Source organism: Capra hircus, chromosome 17 (genome assembly GCF_001704415.2).
Source record: "Capra hircus breed San Clemente chromosome 17, ASM170441v1, whole genome shotgun sequence".
NCBI lineage: Eukaryota > Metazoa > Chordata > Mammalia > Artiodactyla > Bovidae > Capra > Capra hircus.
This window is the reverse complement of record NC_030824.1, coordinates 59,172,055-59,191,443: the sequence shown is the minus strand read 5'-3', so window position 1 is coordinate 59,191,443 and position 19,389 is coordinate 59,172,055. Positions and strand designations below refer to the sequence as shown.

At 40.2% G+C, this 19,389-nt stretch overlaps 1 protein-coding gene across 5 annotated transcripts in view; it reads left to right on the top strand.

Moving 5' to 3' along the window:
- The window catches only part of SLC10A7 (solute carrier family 10 member 7), a 302,825-nt gene that overhangs the window by 4,297 nt on the left and 279,139 nt on the right, over positions 1-19,389 (top strand). For 3 of the 5 annotated variants that reach the window (XM_005691203.3, XM_013970505.2, XM_018061585.1), the window contains exons 2-3: positions 3,584-3,666; positions 11,268-11,404. In XM_005691203.3, the coding sequence (XP_005691260.1) occupies positions 3,584-3,666; positions 11,268-11,404 (220 nt within the window). The remainder of the gene's footprint in view (positions 1-3,583; positions 3,667-11,267; positions 11,405-19,389) is intronic. The other 2 variants (XR_001919409.1, XM_018061586.1) reach the window with 1 other exon arrangement.

The following is a 19,389-nucleotide window of genomic DNA, read 5'->3' as shown; positions in this document are numbered from 1 at the left end:
ACCAGTACACATTGTTTTTAGGATTTAAAACATTCAAAGTGAAGGCTCATTCCACTGAATTGTGCCCATTAGTTAATAGTTATGATGTTTATCTATATATGTGTGTGTGTCTGGAGTGTGGGAAGAGTTAGCTTCTTAAAAGATTCAGTTGTTGGCTAACTAAAGTAAGCTTTAGCTGCCCAAAAGAAACGTGCAGTCCAAGTCATTTCCTGCACTTGCTGTGGAGATGCATCTTTGGACACATCGCCTAGCTATCGCTTGCAAACATACTGCTAACTCTGTGTGTGTGTGTGTGTGTTAGTTACTCAGTCGTGTGACTCTTTGCGATTCTATGGACTGTGGCCCGCCAGGCTCCTCTGTCTATGGAATTCTCCAGGCAAGAATGCTGGAGTGGGTTGCCATTCCCTTCTCCAGGGATCTTCCTGACCCAGGGATCAAACCTGGATCTCCCACATTGCAGGCAGATTCTTTACTGTCTGAGCCACTAGGGAAGCCCATACTGCTAACTCTAACCCATCATATACAGAACATCAGGGTCACCACTGTGGACAGAAGCGCAGCTGAGAAGAACAGATCTCAAAAAATACTTGGGACTGGAGGAAAAGAAAAATGATATGAGTGTTTTAAGAAAGCAAACAAACAGGATATTAAAAATTCCTGGAAGGCATTTACTTCCAAAATGAACCCGATTCCTTGACTTTCAAATCTGCTCCTGAATCACCTTTCCTCAGCTTTGATGAAATATTATTCCAAAATGTGAGTGGCTGAGACCGATTCACTCACAAGTATGGTGGAAAAAAAAATGTACTTTTTTGAACCGCTTTCACTGCACTGAAGTGTAATACCTCTTTACCTGCCTTCTCCCTTTGCTCCTTTTTTCTCAGATCACAGCAAAATGATTTGTGTGAATGCCAGGTGTCTAAAATAATGTATCACGGTGTTGAAGGAGATCTTTGTTTCTTTTTTTCACTGACGTACTGCTGCTGCTGCTAAGTCACTTCAGTCGTGTCCGACTCTTAGCGACCCCATGGACTGCAGCCCACCAGGCTCCTGCGTCCATGGGATTTTCCAGGCAAGAGTACTGGAGTGGGGTGCCATTGCCTTCTCTGAAAATGTAGCACTGTAGCAGCTCAAAAAAGGTTTGTGGACTGAACTTCCTTGGTGGTCCAGTGGCTAAGACTCTGAGCTCCCAGTGCAGGGAGCCTGGATTCCGTTTCTGATCAGGGAACTAAGACCCACGTGCTGCAACTAAAACCTGGGGCGGCCAAACAAATAAATAAATATTTTTGTAAAATGTTGTTGGCTGACTGACTGGTGATTTTTCCTGAGTTTGGCCTTTTTCATTGAGCAGTGCCTATAGGAATGGTGGAGGGTGGCAGGCAGCGGAGGAGCCATGATTTTGGTCCTGTTTTCGGTTCTGCAGGAGTGTATTCATTCCCCAGCGCTGCCACGACCAATTTCCTCAGACTGGGTGGCTTAAAACAAGAGAAATGTTTTTGTTTTTGTTTTTTTTTTCAGAATTCAGACATCAAAATGTGATCATGGCTGTCCTCCCACCGAATGCTCTAGGGAGGAGCTCTTCCTTGCTTCTCCTGGCTTGTGGTTACCAGACGTCCTTGTTACCTTGCCTCAGTCTTCACAAGGCCATATTCCCTCTGATTGTGACCATATCCAGAGTTGCCTCCACTTACCAGAATACCAGTCACTGGATTACAGCTCCCCCCAATCCAATTAGACCACTTATTAACAGCCTGATTACATCTGTGAAGACCCGATTTCCAAATTAGCTTAATAGGTTCTAGTAGACATGAATTTTGGAGGGACACTGTTCAACCTACTGCAACAGGGCTGTATAAAATGTCAAATATGAGGTGATCTCAGATTTTAAAATGTTGGTCTGTGCTAGGGTTTCTCAACCCTGGCACTACTGATGTTTTAAAAAAATTTTGCTAATATTTATTTGGATTTATTTCATTAGTTTTCAATATAAGAAATAATGAAGTACAGATACATTTGAACTCCCCTTCCTTTTTTTATTGGAGTATACTTTTTGTACAATGTTGTGTTAGTTTCTACTGTTATTGACATTTTTGGATACGATAATTCTGATATGTTTGATTTTGGATATGATAATTCACATCACTGGATATGATAATTCTGAAAAACATTCTCCAGGATGTTTAGGAGAATTCCTGGTCTCTATGAGATGTCAGTAATGCACCCTACCCCCTGAGTTATAACAACCCTCAAAAATGTTTCAGAACATTGCCAAACGTCCGTGGGTGACAAAATTCCCGCAGCTGGAGAGCCACTGTTATGCGGTATGAAATGGCTCTTTCTCAGAGTTGCAGCGTTGTCCTTTGGTTAGTGCATTAGGTCTTCAAGTCAGTTGTGTGTGTTGTTGTTGTGTAGTTGCTATGTCATGTCCAACTCTTCTGCAACCCCATGGACTGTAGCCTGCCAGGCTCCACTATCCATGGGATTTCCAGGCAGGAACACTGGAGTGGGTTGCCATTTCCTTCTCCAGGGGATCTTCTTGACCTAAGGATCGAACTTGTGTCTCCTGCTTTGGCAGCTGGATTTTTTTACCTCTGAGCCACCAGGGAAGCCCCCAATTGTGTATAAGCTACATAAATAAATAAATAAATATTAGGGTCGTCCCTGTTATACTCATAGTATTAACACCTCTAGGGTGATGCCAGCTTGTCTCTAGAGAAGATTTTCCAGAGGTGAAAGATCAGTCCTGTCTGGTTCACCACAGGATTCCTAGGGCCTGGCAAAATTTAATCTTAGCAATCTTAATAATATATTGTTAAGTACTATGCTACTCGGGCTTCCCAGGTGGCTCAGACGGTAAAGAATCCACCTGCAATGCAGGAGACCTGGGTTCGATCCCTGGGTTGGGAAGATCCCCTGGAGGAGGGCATGGCAACTCACTCCAGTATTCTTGCCTGGAGGATCCCATGGAAAGAGGAGCCTGGCAGGGCTAGAGTCCATGGGGTCACAAAGAGTCGGACATAACTGAGCAACTAAGCACACACACACTCTGCTTCTCTATATGCATTGTCTCATTCATATAGTAAGTGCTCAATAAATACTTGTGCTCTGAGAGCACTCGGGCAGAACTGAACATGCGTGAATATAAGCTTTGATTTATATCCTAGGAGAAATAAGATAATATTTGCTAAAAAGAAGGGGACTTCTTCCACTGATTTTCTTTTTTTGGTGGTGCTGGTGTGGGAGAATTTTGATTGTTATATAAGCACAGATACTGTGGCAGATAGAATTATGTAGAAGGATGCTGTCTGTCTGCTCTGCTATGTGAGAGTATGTTTATTTTCTTTCTTCTGGTCTGAGGATTCTGTGCTGAACTGGACGGCTGTGGTCCTTGCCCTCTGGAAAATCCTATCCAGAGTTAGGTTGCCTCACAGTGAACACTCAACTCTGTCAGCTCTTTGGTGCAGTAGAGGCAACACCAAGATTTAAAGTCCCGTTTGTTCTCCTCCAATGGATTCTTCTTTTGTGTCGAGTAAATGCCTGTCGGAAATGCTTACCTAACAGTGACTCATTTCTCTCTCTTTAGGACCACTGAAGCCAGAAATAACTGTCTCCTACATTGCTGTCGCAACAATATTCTTTAACAGCGGACTATCATTAAAAACAGAGGTACTGTTACCTATGGGGACACATGAAAAGCAGGGAGAAAAATTTAATTTGTGCTTACCGCTTTGAAATTTCAGATTCCTTTTGGAAAGCCATGTGTAGTTACAGTCTGAAGGCTTCACTATCACAGAAAGTGACTTGGACCTCTGCAAAGGACTTGCGTTTTGTACCTAGTAACTGTGTATTGTAGACACTATACTATAGTTGGGCAGCGGCGGAGACTAAAGAAAGGTGTGGTTAGAGTGGTTATGTCTTTAATACAGTGACCTGAAACATCTGCTTCCGGTCTTTCTCAGCTTGTGGGGCTGGGGCACTCTGGAGTCACTGATGTTCAGTTAAGTTTCCATAACTTGTGGGTCTTCTTTAGCTTCTAGGACTTGTGCTGCTTGCTTCTTATAGTTTTTAACTAATTTGTGTGTGTGTTTTTTTTTAAGTATATTCTTTGCTGGGTTATCTATTACCTGTTAATATGGCATATCTATTACATAATAATATATAAACATACTGAAATGCAGGAATCTTTCACATTAAACCACCATCTATCATGAACACACAGAGGTAATTTTATTTACTGATCTAGCTATCCCTGAATATGAGATTCTTTTAGAATTAAACAAATCAAGATACTTTAACATCCAAGAGAGGAATGAGTAGAATTTATGATTCTCCTTTGAATTGTAATAAAAGAAGAAAATACCCATTTACCTTTGAAGAAATTATTGAGCTTGTAAAGTTGTCATTCTAAGATATGCTTATTCATATGTAGATAAGGACTCTTACTACAGGATTTGGGGCATTTTTGGAAATGGGTTTAAAATTCTGTTTCCACATTTGGTCTTGCTTGTATTTATTTTAATTTTCTTTTAAGTGTGCTTTGAATAAAAACCGTATTTAGTTACCTTCATTTTTGACCATCCTAGTAGCAACTTGGAAAAAGCATGGTCTGACTAAATTTGTGTATTCTGTAGTTGTCAAGTTGGTATAAATCTTATCAATGGGCATTTTTGATATAGAAGGGATCCCTGTGTAGTGTCTGAGAAATTTTGTCTCAAGAATTTGAAATATTGTCACTAATTACTTGCTTTTTTGAAACTGACTTAGAATGAGATTTCCTAAATAGGTTAAATTCTAGTTTTTGTAAATTATTTTGACGTGAGAGGACTATGGTTGGTGCTTCGGGGTGGGGGGTGGCGCAGGCTTTCTCTGTCAACACCTGAGTTCTACACTTGGTTCTCAAACGTGGGATCCAGTGATACAGAAAGATACTTGCCGCTCCTGTGGTACTGGACGGATCTTCCCTTGAGGTCTTCCTGCTGGCCTTGGCTGATTCTCTTTGTGGAACAGGTGCCTCACCCAAGCCCTGTGCTGGAGACATTGCTCCAACTACATCCCCTGCTGGCTGCTTAATGTCTGCAGCTGTTCTCTGTTGTGAAGTTGCCAAATCGATTCCAACTCTTTGTAACCCCGTGGACTGCGTCCCTCCAGGCTCCTCTGTCTATGGCATTTCCCAGGCAAGAATACTGGAGTGGGTTGCCATTTCCTTCTCCAACAGTTTTTCTTTATGCCTTGGGAAATCTGGCAAGATTTGATTCTCTCACTCCTTTAGTTTCTTGTTTAATGCTATCCTGTCAAGCAGCCAACTCTGTGGGATGCAGGAGTTGAAGAAGGAAGAATGTCATACTTACCAGCATTTTCTAAGGACCAAATGCTTCTGTAACCACCTAGGAAACCTTCATCCAGCCAATTTGGCTCTGATGATGAAATGCCTGGATCCTGTGTTTTATTTTGGTATCTAAGCAGCCATCAAAGCCACTTCCTCCATTAAGGGCCCTTTTCAAACTAATACAATATTAAGTCATTTTCAAGATCCATTCAACTTAAGATGCCCTAGATTGCATCATTATGTAGTGTTGAACCATCTCTAGGCCTTGCTAATTTCCCAGGCAAGTGAACAGTTGTGAGTTAGAAAGTAGCAATCTGATTTTCATGTTACTTGTTTTTAAGTTAATAATCTAATTAATATCAGCTGGGACGACTATTTTTTTTTTTCATCCTACTAGGTCCTGGAATCAGAGAAGGCAATAGCACCCTACTCCAGTACTCTTGCCTGGAAAATCCCATGGACGCAGGAGCCTGGTAGGCTGCAGTCCATGGGGTCGCTGAGGGTCGGACACGACTAAGCGACTTCACTTTCCCTTTTCACTTTCATGCATTGGAGAAGGAAATGGCAACCCACTCCAGTGTTCTTGCCTGGAGAATCCCAGGGACGGCGGAGCCTGGTGGGCTGCCGTCTATGGGGTTGCACAGAGTCAGACACGACTGAAGCAACTTAGCAGCAGCAGCAGGTCCTGGAATAGTGCATTTTTGCACATAGGAGACAGCAAGTTATTCTTGAGTCTATTTGTAAGCATTTACATTGGTCCCACTCAAGTTTGATTTATCTTGAACATTTCATGTAGTATTACTTATACATTGAGGTAATGATGTGTATTCTAAAAGTTGTTTTGTTCATTTATTAAAATTATAAAGGACTGTGTATTAGTACTCCATGCTAGAAAGATTTAATGCTAAATCTTGTTTTATGACTCTTGGTTTCTAGTTTTGAAATCCCTGTTGAAATGGTTTCTGAACTTTTGTTGTAGTATTATGAAATAAGGTCACATTTGAAATATATTTTATATCTAGTTAGCTTCAGACCTGCAGTTGTAGTATTATGAAATAAGGTCACATTTGAAATATATTTTATATCTAGTTAGCTTCAGACCTGCAGTTGTAGTATTATGAAATAAGGTCACATTTGAAACATATTTTATATCTAGTTAGCTTCAGACCTGCAGTTTCAGAAGAGATTGTGATGGGACCAATCTCACTTAAACAGGTACCTAAGACGTGCTTATGACCACAGGTCCTGCAGCCCTATAAACTTGTGCTTGGCCTGGGACAGGAGCAAAGATGAGCAGGAAGCTCAGAGCCTGAGAAGGGTCTCCAGTAGGGCTAAAATATTTAGTTTTCCTTATTTTCCTAAACAGATCATTTTTTAAAAATCCTACTAGCTTAGAAGTAACTATATCAAATTCTAAACTTGAGGCTACTACTGCTTATATCCAGCCCAGAGCTATGAGGCTGCTTCTCAAAGCAAATCCAGTAAAGGTCAAATAAGGGTTAGCAGGGAAATTGGTATGTAATGAAAATATTTCTAAATCCCAGTCTGAGCCTCTGATTTTAAGCAATTCTTGTCAGTGAGGTCCTGGTATGTGGAGTATCTCCTTAAGTTTATTTTAATGGAATTCGACCTGTATTACATGTGAGTAAACAAAATGTCATGTGAAATCAACTTTTCAATTATTCATGATAGTGTTTATTTAAGTATGTGGCCTTAAATTCTACATGGATATGTTTGGAGTAATACTCTTTTGAATTTTATAGTGTTTACTTGCTTTTTCTTTTCCACTGCTACATTATTTTATCTTTAAGATTGTATGAAAAAGATATAAAAAATATAGAACATTGCGTTTTTGTGACCGTCTTGGAATCTTTCTTGGAAACAATTCATGTCTGTTAACTTCATGTTGTTAAGAAGCCCTTGATGACCCAACATAGTAGCCCCTTGTGATTCATTTTTCTGGTCTTTACTGTTCCATTAGTCTGATACAATGTCAGTTGTTTCTAATTGTCATTTATCAGGTCAGCTTGTATTTTTTTAACTACATTTTTTATAACTTTTTTCATGATTCCAAAAATAGTATTTCCCCATGTAGAAACATTAGAAAGAATAAAAATAACTGCTCTTAGCATTGTGTGAATTTTTGTCCTCTTTTTGTAGACATATTTTTCATATCAGTTCAGTTCAGCTGCTCAGTCATGTCCGACTCTTTGCAGCCCCATGGACTGCAGCACGCCAGGCTTCCCTGTTCATCACCAACTCCTGGAGTTTGCTCAAACCCATGTCCATTGAGTTGATGATGCCATCCAACTATCTCATCCTCTGTCGTCCCCTTCTCTTCCCGCCTTCAATCTTTCCCAGCATCAGGGTCTTTACAGATGAGTCAGTTCTTCACATCAGGTGGCCAAAGTATTGGAGCTTCAGCTTAAGCATCAGTCCTTCCAATGAATATTCAAGACTGATTTCCTTTAGGATGGACTGGTTGGTTCTCCTTGCAGTCCAAGGGACTCTGAAGAGTCTTCTCCAACACCACAGTTCAAAAGCATCAATTCTTTGGTGCTCAGCTTTCCTTATAGTCCAGCTCTCACATCCATACATGACTACTGGAAAAACCAAAGCTTTGACTAGATGGACCTTTGTTGGCAAAGTAATGTCTCTGCTTCTTAATATGCTCTCTAGCTTTTCTTCCAAGGAGCAAGCATCTTTTAATTTAAAGGCTGCAGTCACCATCTGCAGTGATTTTGGAGCCCAAAAAATAAAGTCTGTCACTGTTTCCATTGGTTCCCCATCTATTTGCCATGAAGTGATGGGACCAAATGCCATGATCTTACTTTTCTGAATGTTGAGCTTTAAGCCAACTTTCTCACTCTCCTCTTTCACTTTCATCAAGAGGCTTTCTAGTTCCTCTTCCCTTTCTGCCATAAGGGTGGTGTCATCTGCATATCTGAGGTGATTGATATTTCTCCTGGCAATCTTGATTCCAGCTTGTGCTTCATCCAGCCTAGCATTTCTCATGATGTGCTCTACATATCAGTTAAATAAGCAGGGTGACAATATACAACCTTGACGTACTCCTTTTCCTATTTGGAACCAGTCTGTTGTTCCATGTCCAGTTCTAACTGTTGCTTCCTGACCTTCATATAGGTTTCTCAAGAGGCAGGTCAGGTGGTCTGGTATTCCCATCTCTTGAAGAATTTTCCACAGTTTATTGTGATCCACACAGTCAAAGGCTTTGGCGTAGTCAGTAAAGCAGCAATAGCTGTTTTTCTGGAACTCTCTTGCTTTTTCGATGGTCCAGCAGATGTTGGCAATTTGATCTTTGGTTCCTCCGCCTTTTCTAAAACCAGCTTGAACATCTGGAAGTTCATGGTTCCATATATATGCATTAATATACTGTATTGGTGTTTTCCTTGCTGGCTTACTTCACTCTGTATAATAGGCTCCAGTTTCATCCAGCTCATTAGAACTGATTTGAATGCATTCTTTTTAATGGCTGAGTAATACTCCATGTACCACAGCTTTCTTATCCATTTGTCTGCTGACGGACATCTAGGTTGCTTCCATGTCCTGGCTATTGTAAACAGTGCTGCGCTGGGGTGATCAACACAGATGAATATTGGGGTGGTCTACACAGTTTTAGCATATTTTCTAATAGCTCTTAACACTCTGTTGCTACCTTAAGTTATTAGTTATTCTCCCCCTTTTGGACATATACGTTGATTCCCGATTTTACTATAATAGATAATGCTGTGACTATCAGTTCTTTCTATATATAAATGCTTGTAACCACTTTTTATATCCTTAGGTGAAATGCCTCGCCAAAACATTTTGAAATGCAGGAATATGAGTCATATTATAGTCCTTGAGATACTCTCCCAAATTACTTTTCAGAAAAGTTAAAGCATTTTATATTCCTGTGAGAAGTGTATACCAGTACCTTTGTTTACTGCATTCTGGCTAATCATTTTAATTTTTTAAAAATAAAAAACCCACTGATAGTTATTTGCTGTTTGTAGAATCCCTCTGAGTGTGTTTGAGTGAGATTTGGTTTCAAGACTACTGAGAATTTTTCCAGCTGCTGGTGCTCAAATTTTTTCTGGGGTGAAACTTCTGGTTCAGTGTAAGATGGCTCCTTTTATGTGAGCTCTGATCTGCGCACCTAATGTGGCTTGAGGTTGGCCCAGTGTTATTCTCCGTTAGATCCAGGTTGCCAGAAGTTCCACAGATGCCTGTGCCTTTAGAGATGTATTGAGATTGAATCTACATGTCTCCCAGTGTGTCTTCACATAGAGAGATGAAGGGTGGGAGCTGCTGAGACAGATGGCAGAAAGTGGTGATCAGTGAATGAGTCTGCATTAACCTACTATTTATTACTCTGTAAACTGTCCCATGGACAGAGGAGCCTGGTGGGCTGCAGTCCATGGGGTTGCTACTAGTCAGACACGACTGAGCGACTTCACTTTCACTTTTCACTTTCATGCATTGGAGAAGGACATGGCAAACCCACTCCAGTGTTCTTGCCTGGAGAATCCCAGGGACGGGGGAGCCTGGTGGGCTGCCTTCTGTGGGGTCGCACAGAGTCAGACATGACTGAAGTGATTTAGCAGCAAACTGTGACTAATGTCTCTGAGGCCACTTCATGACTTAACTTGAACTAGGGAAGGTGGGGGACATTGTAGTGCTAAGTTTATAACCGGTGACTCTGTGGAATCTTGGAATGTGTTTTAATGACTGCATGTTTCATATGTTTTCTGTTACTTTCTGAATTTGTTTCATTTCCTCTGAATAATCACATAACCCAAAGAAATTCAAATGTAAATGCTTGTTAGTTTGAACATATTGAAATCCCAGAGTTTAATGTTACATCCTTTTCCAGCTGCGAGACTCACATGTTCCTGGTATGTCATGTCTCCATGCAAACCTTCTCCCTCTTGGGGCAATGGTGTGACTTGGTGGTAGAAACAGGCGTGCATGGGTTTGATAGCTTGCTAGAAATGGTTTTGATTCTGATTCACTCTCAACCTCAATGTTCTCATCAGATAATATCTCCCTAATAGAGTTGTTGTCAGGATTAAATGAGGTAACATACATAAAAATGGCAAGCCCAGAGCGTGGCACAGAGCTCTGCTATTCAGTAAGTTTAACAGAGAAATCTAGTGAGTAAAGAAATACTGGTTTATAGTTTTCTTATTTTGTATTACATGTATTCACATGATAAAAAGGTAATACTAGACCCATTAAAAAAAATCTAGTGAGTAGATTTTGGGGAAAGAGCCCTTTGGAATTATAAAATATTATTGGGAAAAACATTTTAAAAAATTATGATTTGTGTATAGATTTAATAACATCTTGCCAAGTTGAGGCCTTGCCAGGTCTGGTGTAATGAATAAAGGGTATCAAATTTAATTAAAATGCTAGGTCCTGCCAAAATTTTTAAACAAGATTTTATTCTTTTGAGTTAGCCAAAAAGTTTATGTGGATTTTTCTGTAGCATCCCATGTGTTTATAGTGTCAGCAATTCTGAAATCTATGCTAGTGTTAAGGTAGTTAACTTAGTTGTATTCCAGAATTTTATGAATCTAAATTGTTATGGTGTATTATATTTGATAGAAATGAGAATGTTTCATAAGTTTTATATAAAAACATAATTATGATGAAGAGTTTTTTTTTTCTTAAAGTCTATCTCTTATGCGTATGCTTATAGGCAAAAACTTTAGCTGTGAAATAACTCCAAATTGATAGATATTAACTAGACTTACTGTGGTGATCATTTTGCACTATACGCATTGAATCATCATGTGGTATGCCTAAAACTAGTACAACATTGTATGTTCACTGTATCTCAGTTAAAAACCTAATTCATGTGATGTTGTTTTGGCAGCAGTCTCTCTTCAGAAATAGTTTTCTTACCTATGTTATTTTGTGTCCTTCATTTTCACAGGAGCTGACAAGTGCTTTGGTGCATATAAAACTGCATCTTTTTATTCAGATCTTTACACTTGCATTCTTCCCAGCAGCAGTATGGCTTTTTCTTCAGCTTTTATCAATCACACCCATCAATGAATGGCTTTTAAAAGGGTATGTTTAAATATTTTGAAGGGTCCACTTTTAATGGGGCATCTTTATCATTTCTGCGGCAACTGTATATGAAAGGGCTTATGTGTGATATAAGGAAATAAAAACAGTTTTAACATTATTATTATTCCTAAAAATGATAGTGTTTCATCAAGGAAGTTCATTAGAGAATTTTATGACAGAATCTTAAAAGATAATGCTCTTACTTAATCTTATGGTTCCAGGAGAGACAGTTTTCTGTTAGGAGAAAAATGGAAGGCACTAGAGGATGTAAGATCTGTGTTTGTGTGTGTAATGTAGGCTCTAAGTTGGGTGCTTTAACTTTTGCACACTATATCTTACTAAATACTACATGTTTTTAAAAATATATAGGAAATAAAAAATATAGAGAGGGGACAAACATTTACTTTTTCACTTGCTCTGTTTTATGTTTGATAGGATAATTGAATTACCAATACATTTTTGTTAAAATCTTTTTTCCCATTAAAAATGTTGCCATGTTTGTTAAAAGGATTAAATGACTTAAAAGTTATTTGGAGTGGTTTAAAGCTAGCCACATTTTAGCATCATAGTATAACAGCTTGAATACTGAACTCCAGGCCTAAAGGTTGCATTTTAATCTAGTCAGAAACCTAGACTAGGTTTAAACTAGTCTGAAACCTCAATTTCCCTATTTTGTAATTTTGGTGGTGGTTTAGTCTCTAAGTCATGTCCAACTCTTGCGATCCCATGGACTGTAGCCCACCAAGCTCCTCTGTCCATGGGATATTCCAGGCAAGAGTATTAGAGTAGTTTGCCACGTCCTTCTCCAGGGAATCTTCCCAACCCAGGTATTGAATCCAGGTCTCCTGCACTGCAGGGAAATTCTTTACCAACTGAGCTACCAGGGAAGATGTTTTATAATTATAAAATGAAGATAATCATATTTTTATTGCCTGCTTATTTTATTTGGGAGACATCAATTGAGATCACTTATTCATTCATTCATTTGTTATTTATTTAGCTCCGATTATACGCTAGGAATTATAGGTACTGGGCAAACAACAGTGAACAAAATTGGCAAGTGCCAGTTAGCTTTGTATGTCAAGGACATTCTTGGTGTGATTGTCAGTAAACAAGTAAATCCGTGATCAAGATAGAGACAAATGATGTGAAGTAAAACTGTGTGATATGGTTGAAAATGGTTGAGAGGATAGACTGGTAATTAATTTACACTGCAGAGTTTTAGGGGTAGAACATTCTAGGCAAAGAAATTAGAATGTGTAAGGGTTGGAACAAGCCTGGAATGTTCTAGAGTCAGGAAAGTGACAGTGATGATCAAAGCCTAATGATGTAGAGGATGAGTAATATGACTTAGGGTTGGAAAGGTGGACAGGACCCTTCTCATAGAGCTTTGCAGGCTATGGAAAAACATTCAGTTTTTATTTTGTGATGCTACTGGAGGGATTTAAATAAGAGAGTGAGGTGGTTCTGATTTGTATTGCAAATGATTCTTCTAGTTCTGGTATGGAGAACAGATAGTAGAAGAGCCTGAGAGAAAGCTTGGGGACCATCTCGGAGGTTAGTGTGGTGAGGTAGCAGTGCAGTAGAAATAAATGGATGCATGGAGATTATGTTTTAAAATTAGAGCTCTCAGAACCCATGGGTGGATAGAGTGTAGAGAGAGAAGGAAAGGGAGGAGTCAAAGATGACATCTAGATTTGGGGTATGAGCTACTGGGTGATAGGTGGCATCATTTACTTAGCTGGGGGAGAAAGTTTAGGACAAGAGGGAGAATCAAGGGTGCTGTTTTAATTGAGTTTGGGAGAATGATGTAAAATTTCATCAGAAATTATAAAATGCTACATAAATATGATGACATCATTTTAGAGCAACAATGTATGATGTGTCTTAAGAACCAGTATTTGGGACTTTGTTGGTGGTCCATTGATTAAGACTCTGCACTTTCAGTGCAGGGAGCATGACTTTGATCCCCAGATGGGAACTAAGATATCCTATGTGCTGCAGAGTATGACCAAAAAAACCCCAAACGAGCCCAGTGTTTACTGAGTATCTGCCCTTCATAGAACACTCAAGAAGTTGGAAAAGACTAACATTTTCCTTGTATTCAGGGAATGTTCAGTTTAGTTGGATATGTAGAACATATTCAGCAGCAGTAGGACATGGGGCTTCCCAGGTGATGCTGGTGATAAAGAGCCCACCTGCCAATGCAGGAGACTTAAAAATGTGGGTTCAGTCCCTGGGTGGGGAAGATCCCATAGAGCAGGGCATGGCAGCCCATTCCAGTATTCTTGCCTGGAGAATCCCATGGACAGAGGAACCTGGTGGGCTTAGTGTCGATGGAGTCACAAAGATTTGGATACAACGGAAGAAGCACAAGCTGGAATCAAGATTGCCGGGAGAAATATCAATAACCTCAGATATGCAGATGACACCACCCTTATGGCAGAAAGGGAAGAGGAGCTAAAAAGCCTCTTAATGACAGTGAAAGTGGAGAGTGAGAAAGTTGGCTTAAAGCAATACGTGAACCGTGAACTTCTTGATGTTCAAGCTGAGTTTAGAAAAGGCAGAAGAACCAGAGATCAAATTGCCAACATCCGCTGGATCATGGAAAAAGCAAGAGAGTTCCAGAAAAACATCTATTTCTGCTTTATTGACTATGCCAAAGCCTTCGACTGTGTGGATCACAATAAACTGTGGAAAATTCTGAAAGAGATGGGAATACCAGACCACCTGACCTGCCTCTTGAGAAACCTGTATGCAGGTCAGGAAGCAACAGTTAGAACTGGACATGGAACAACAGAATGGTTCCAAATAGGAAAAGGAGTACATCAAGGCTGTGTATTGTCACCCTGCTTATTTACCGTCTATGCAGAGTACATCATGAGAAACGCTGGGCTGGATGAAGCACAAGCTGGAATCAAGATTGCCAGGAGAAATATCAATCACCTCAGATATGCAGATGACACCACCCTTATGGCAGAAAGTGAAGAGGAACTAAAAAGCTTCTTGAGGAGAGTAAAAGAGGAGAGTGAAAAAGTTGGCTTAAAGCTCAACATTCAGAAAACGAAGATCATGGCATCCGGTCCCATCACTCCATGGGAAATAGATGGAGAAACAGTGGAAAGAGTGTCAGACCTTATTTTTTTGGGCTCCAAAATCACTGCAGATGGTGATTGTAGCCATGAAATTAAAAGACGCTTACTCCTTGGAAGAAAAGTTATGACCAACCTAGATAGCATATTCAAAAACAGAGGCATTACTTTGCCGACTAAGGTCCGTCTAGTCAGGGCTATGGTTTTTCCAGTAATCATGTATGGATGTGAGAGTTGGACTGTGAAGAAGGCTGAGCGCTGAAGAATTGATGCTTTTGAACTGTGGTGTTGGAGAAGACTCTTGAGAGTCCCTTGGACTGCAAGGAGATCCAACCAGTTCATTCTGAAGGAGATCAACCCTGGGATTTCTTTGGAAGGAATGATGCTAAAGCTGAAACTCCAGTACTTTGGCCACTTCATGCGAAGAGTTGACTCACTGGAAAAGACTTTGATGCTGGTAGGGATTGGGGGCAGGAGGAGAAGGGGACAACAGAGGATGAGATGGCTAGATGGCATCACTGACTCGATGGATGCGAGTCTGAGTGAAATCTGGGAGTTGGTGTTGGACAGGCAGGCCTGGCGTGCTGCAATTCATGGGGTCACAAAGAGTCGGACATGACTGAGTGACTGAACTGAACTGAGCTGAAAAGCTCAACATTCAGAAAACAAAGATCATGGCATCTGGTCCCATCACTTCATGGGAAATAGATGGGGAAACAGTGGAAACAGTATCAGACTTTATTTTGGGGGGCTCCAAAATCACTGCAGATGGTGATTGCAGCCATGAAATTAAAAGACGCTTACTCCTTGGAAGAAAAGTTATGACTAACCTAGACAGCATATTGAAAAGCAGAGACATTACTTTGCCAACAAAAGTCTGTCTAGTCAAGGCTATGGTTTTTCCAGTGGTCATGTATGGATGTGAGAGTTGGACTGTGAAGAAGGCTGAGCGCCAAAGAATTGATACTTTTGAACTGTGGTGTTGGAGAAGACTCTTGAGAGTCCCTTAGGCTGCAAGGAGATCCAACCTGTCCTTCCTAAAGAAGATTAGTCCTGGGTTTTCATTGGAAGGACTGATGCTAAAGCTGAAACTCCAAATCTTTGGCCACCTGTTGTGAAGAACTGACTCATCTGAAAAGACCCTGATGCTGGCAAAGACTGAAGGCAGGAGGAAAAGGGCATGACAGAGGATGAGGTTGTTGGATGGTATCACCGACTTGATGGATGTGAGCCTGAGCAAGCTCTGCGAGCTGGTGAAGGACAGGGAAGCCTGACGTGCTGCAGTCCATGGGGTTGCAGAGTTGGACATGACCGAGTGACTGAACTGAACTGAGGGGAAGAAGTTCAGCCTGGATTGTGTACCTCTAAAGTAGAGAATTCAAACATGAAGCATTAGTGGGTGAGAAAGATAAAAAGTTTCCTTTAGGCCAAGCTGCAAAAGGTGGGACCTACTGATCTGAAGAGTTTGAGTTTAAATCTGTGGATGATGGAGAATTCTTAAATGTGCTAAACACGAGAACACATGCTCAAGAATGGTCATTAAGGAAGATTATCTGATAGTATTGTCCTGGGTATGTCGTAGGGCTTGTAATCTCCATATGTAAATATAAAAAAAGCATACAATTCTGCAGCTCAGGATATTGAACTGAAAGGAGCATAGACTGAGTCTGCCTCACTTAGAGAAAGCTTTTCCTCACTCATTTTTCTCTCCCGTCCCCTCCCAATTTGAGAGTACACACTTAGTATGTTAACTAGAGGGAGTTGCTGACTTCTGTATCAGGATCCTGTTTAAATCACTGAAATAAATGTATTCTGAGTACATACTCCCTTACCTTTTTGTGTTAAAAGGAAAGAGTGGAGGTAGAGAGAACACTGAGTAGGCATTTAGATATGTCTAGACTTGGGCAAAAAGTCTAGGGGGATGATGACAACAGTCATGGAAAACAGTGGAAAATTGGTTGTGGTGACTGATTGGTTTATTAAGACTGGAGCTCCACTTAACTCGAAAGTTTCAAGCTAGTTCATTAGGAGTAAAGTGATCCATTGACAGAGATAAGCCAATTGAGATGCAAAGTTGATTTCTTTGAAAATACATAAATTCTGTATTAGACGTGTTTAGTTTAAGGTGGTAGTCTTAGGCAGCAATCGAGGGAATGGAGGCTGGGTTTAGCAATAGAAATTTTTAAGTATTCTTATCCGTTCAGGTTTGAAAATAAGATTGAGAAGAAGACGGGAGTAGCCAGCAAAAACTTGAACGGGTTTATTTAAGACACAAGGTAAACTAGAATGATGCTGTCCTATGACAGCCAGGAGAATAGAGTGCTTTGAGAAGCAAGGGGGTAAGAAGAACGGATGTAGGGAAAAGGATGTTGAATCTGGTGACTGGGAGATTTCTGGGGATTTATAAGGTTACTGCTTTTACTAGAGGGGCTTCCCGGGTGCCTCAAGTGGTAAAGAATCTGCCCACCAATTCAGGGTCCATGGGAGGCCTGGGTGTGATCGCTGGGATGGGAAGATCCCCTGGAGGAGGAAATGGCAACCTACTCCAGTACTCTTGCCTGGGGAATCCCATGAACTGAGGAGCCTGGCGGGCTGCAGTCCATGGGGTTGCAAAGAGTCGGACAAGACTGAGCATGCGCAGGCACGTACACTTTTACTAGGAGGGTCAAAAGTCGATTCCAGGGGAGTAGAGAGGGAATGAGCTTTGGGGCCAAGCAAGTGGAGCACAGCAGTGAGCCGCAGTGATAACGGTAGGACTGTATCTTGAGGAAACAGTGCTAATTTTGAGGTTAGTTATCTACATTTGTGTGTTGAATGTTTTGCCTTCTTGCAGGCAGAAATGATGCCTTATACTTTTTCTTTAATACCCTTGTGTAGTATCCTACCTATAGAAAGCATATATATTAAATGTATAGATTAGTGGGTTTTTTTTTTTTTTTTAAGATGTTGAGAACTCTCCTCCTTTGTACATAGAAGGGAAGGGGCCAGATGAGAGGGAAAGATTGGAAAAGCTAGAAAGATTGAAAATACCTGAGAGGGCTTATCTCTAGTCTTGGTGGCAAGGAATATAGAAGGCAGAGGCTGGAGAAACAGGCTTTGCTAAAGTTGTTGTCCCTGGATTCAGGAGTAACTGAATCCTAGATAAGCGGTTTTGTGAGTTTGGTTGTATCACTTAACTCCTTTCTTAACTTCAGTTTTCGGAAAGAGAATGGTAGTATTTATCTTAAATACTCATGAGGGATAAATGAGTAATGTGTCTATTGTCCGGAACAGTATCTATTACAAATGGTAAAAGTCTAGCAAGTGTTAGTGATATTCATGGTGCTGATCACAAGAAAGGGTGAGAGATTGGAAATTCATAATCAGACACTACTTGAACATCATTTGGGAAAATAGATCTTAAAAGAAGACCATATTTGGGGATTCCCTGGTGGTCTAGTGGATAGGATTCTATGCTTTTGCTGCTAAGGGCCCAGGTTCAATCCCTGGTATGGAAACTATGATCCCATAAGCCACAAGGCATGGCCAAAAAAAAAAAAAAAAAAAATTGCTATATTCATGTGAATTCAACTGAAATTCCAAATAAGGATTTTTCTTAAGTCTTCAGTCAAAATTAACGAAAACTTTTATTTTTTCTTATTTCAGAGCTAATATAAATTCATTTGTAAATGTTAGATAATACATTATTACAAAAGAGAATAAAAAATCACCTGTGATCCTACTTTCAAATATTAGTCAGGTACTCTGTGTCCTTGATTCCTTGTATAAACTTTCCACTTTAGTTGGGCCTTTTTCTCCTTGTCCCCAGAATGTATATTCTGTATGAATGCTGAATAATGTCTTTTTATCTTTAATACTTGGATTCACTACTCATAATTTCATTTGCTTGTGATGCAATATATTTTTCTATTCTAAACTAAGAGAATAGACTTCTAATTATGATCTAAGGAGTATATACATAATTAATAAGAACCAAATTTAGAATAGACACTAGAATTTACTACAGGGTCTGAATCTAAGAAGTATATGATTCAGTTCAGTTCAGTCACTCAGTCATGTCCGACTCTTTGTGACCCTGTGGACTGCAGCACACCAAGCTTCCCTGTCCATCACCAACTCCTGGAGCTTACTCAACTCATGTCCATTCAACGATCGCATCCTCTGTCATCCCCTTCTCCTCCTGACTTCAATCTTTCCCAGCATCAGAGTCTCTTCCAATGAGTCAGTTCTTTGCATCAGGTGGCCACAGTATTGGAGTTTCAGCTTCAACATCAGTCCTTCCAATGAACATTCAGGACTGATTGCCTTTAGGATGGACTGGCTGGACCTCCTTGCAGTATATGATTGTGTCATGCCTATTTTTACAATGATATTATAGCAACATGAAAATATCTTTTATGAGATGAAAGTTTCAGAATTGCTATTTTGTGGAAAAGAATTAGCAAATGTAAGCTTGTGTTTTTGGTAAATACATTTGAACTTTGCAAGAGGTTTTTTAAAATATATATGTAACTTTATTTATTTATTTTTGGTTAAACTGGGCCTTTGTTGCTGCTGAGGTTTTTCTCTAGTTTTGGTGATGGACGCTACTGACTAGTTGAGGTACATGGATGTCTCATTGCGGTACTGGCGCTTGTTTCAAGCTCTAGGGTGTTCAAGGTTCAGTAATTGCAGCATGTGGGCTCAGTTTTGGCTCCAGGCAAGAGCTCAATAGCTGTGGCACACGAGCTCAGTTGCTCCACGGCGTGTGGGATCTCCCCAGATCAGGGATTGAACCTATGTCTCTTCCGTTGGCTTTCGGATTCTTTACCACTGAAGCACCATGGAAGCCCTGCAAGAGGTTTTAAAGTTTTATTTTTGCCAAAAGCCTTCCTATAAAACATATAAGGAAAA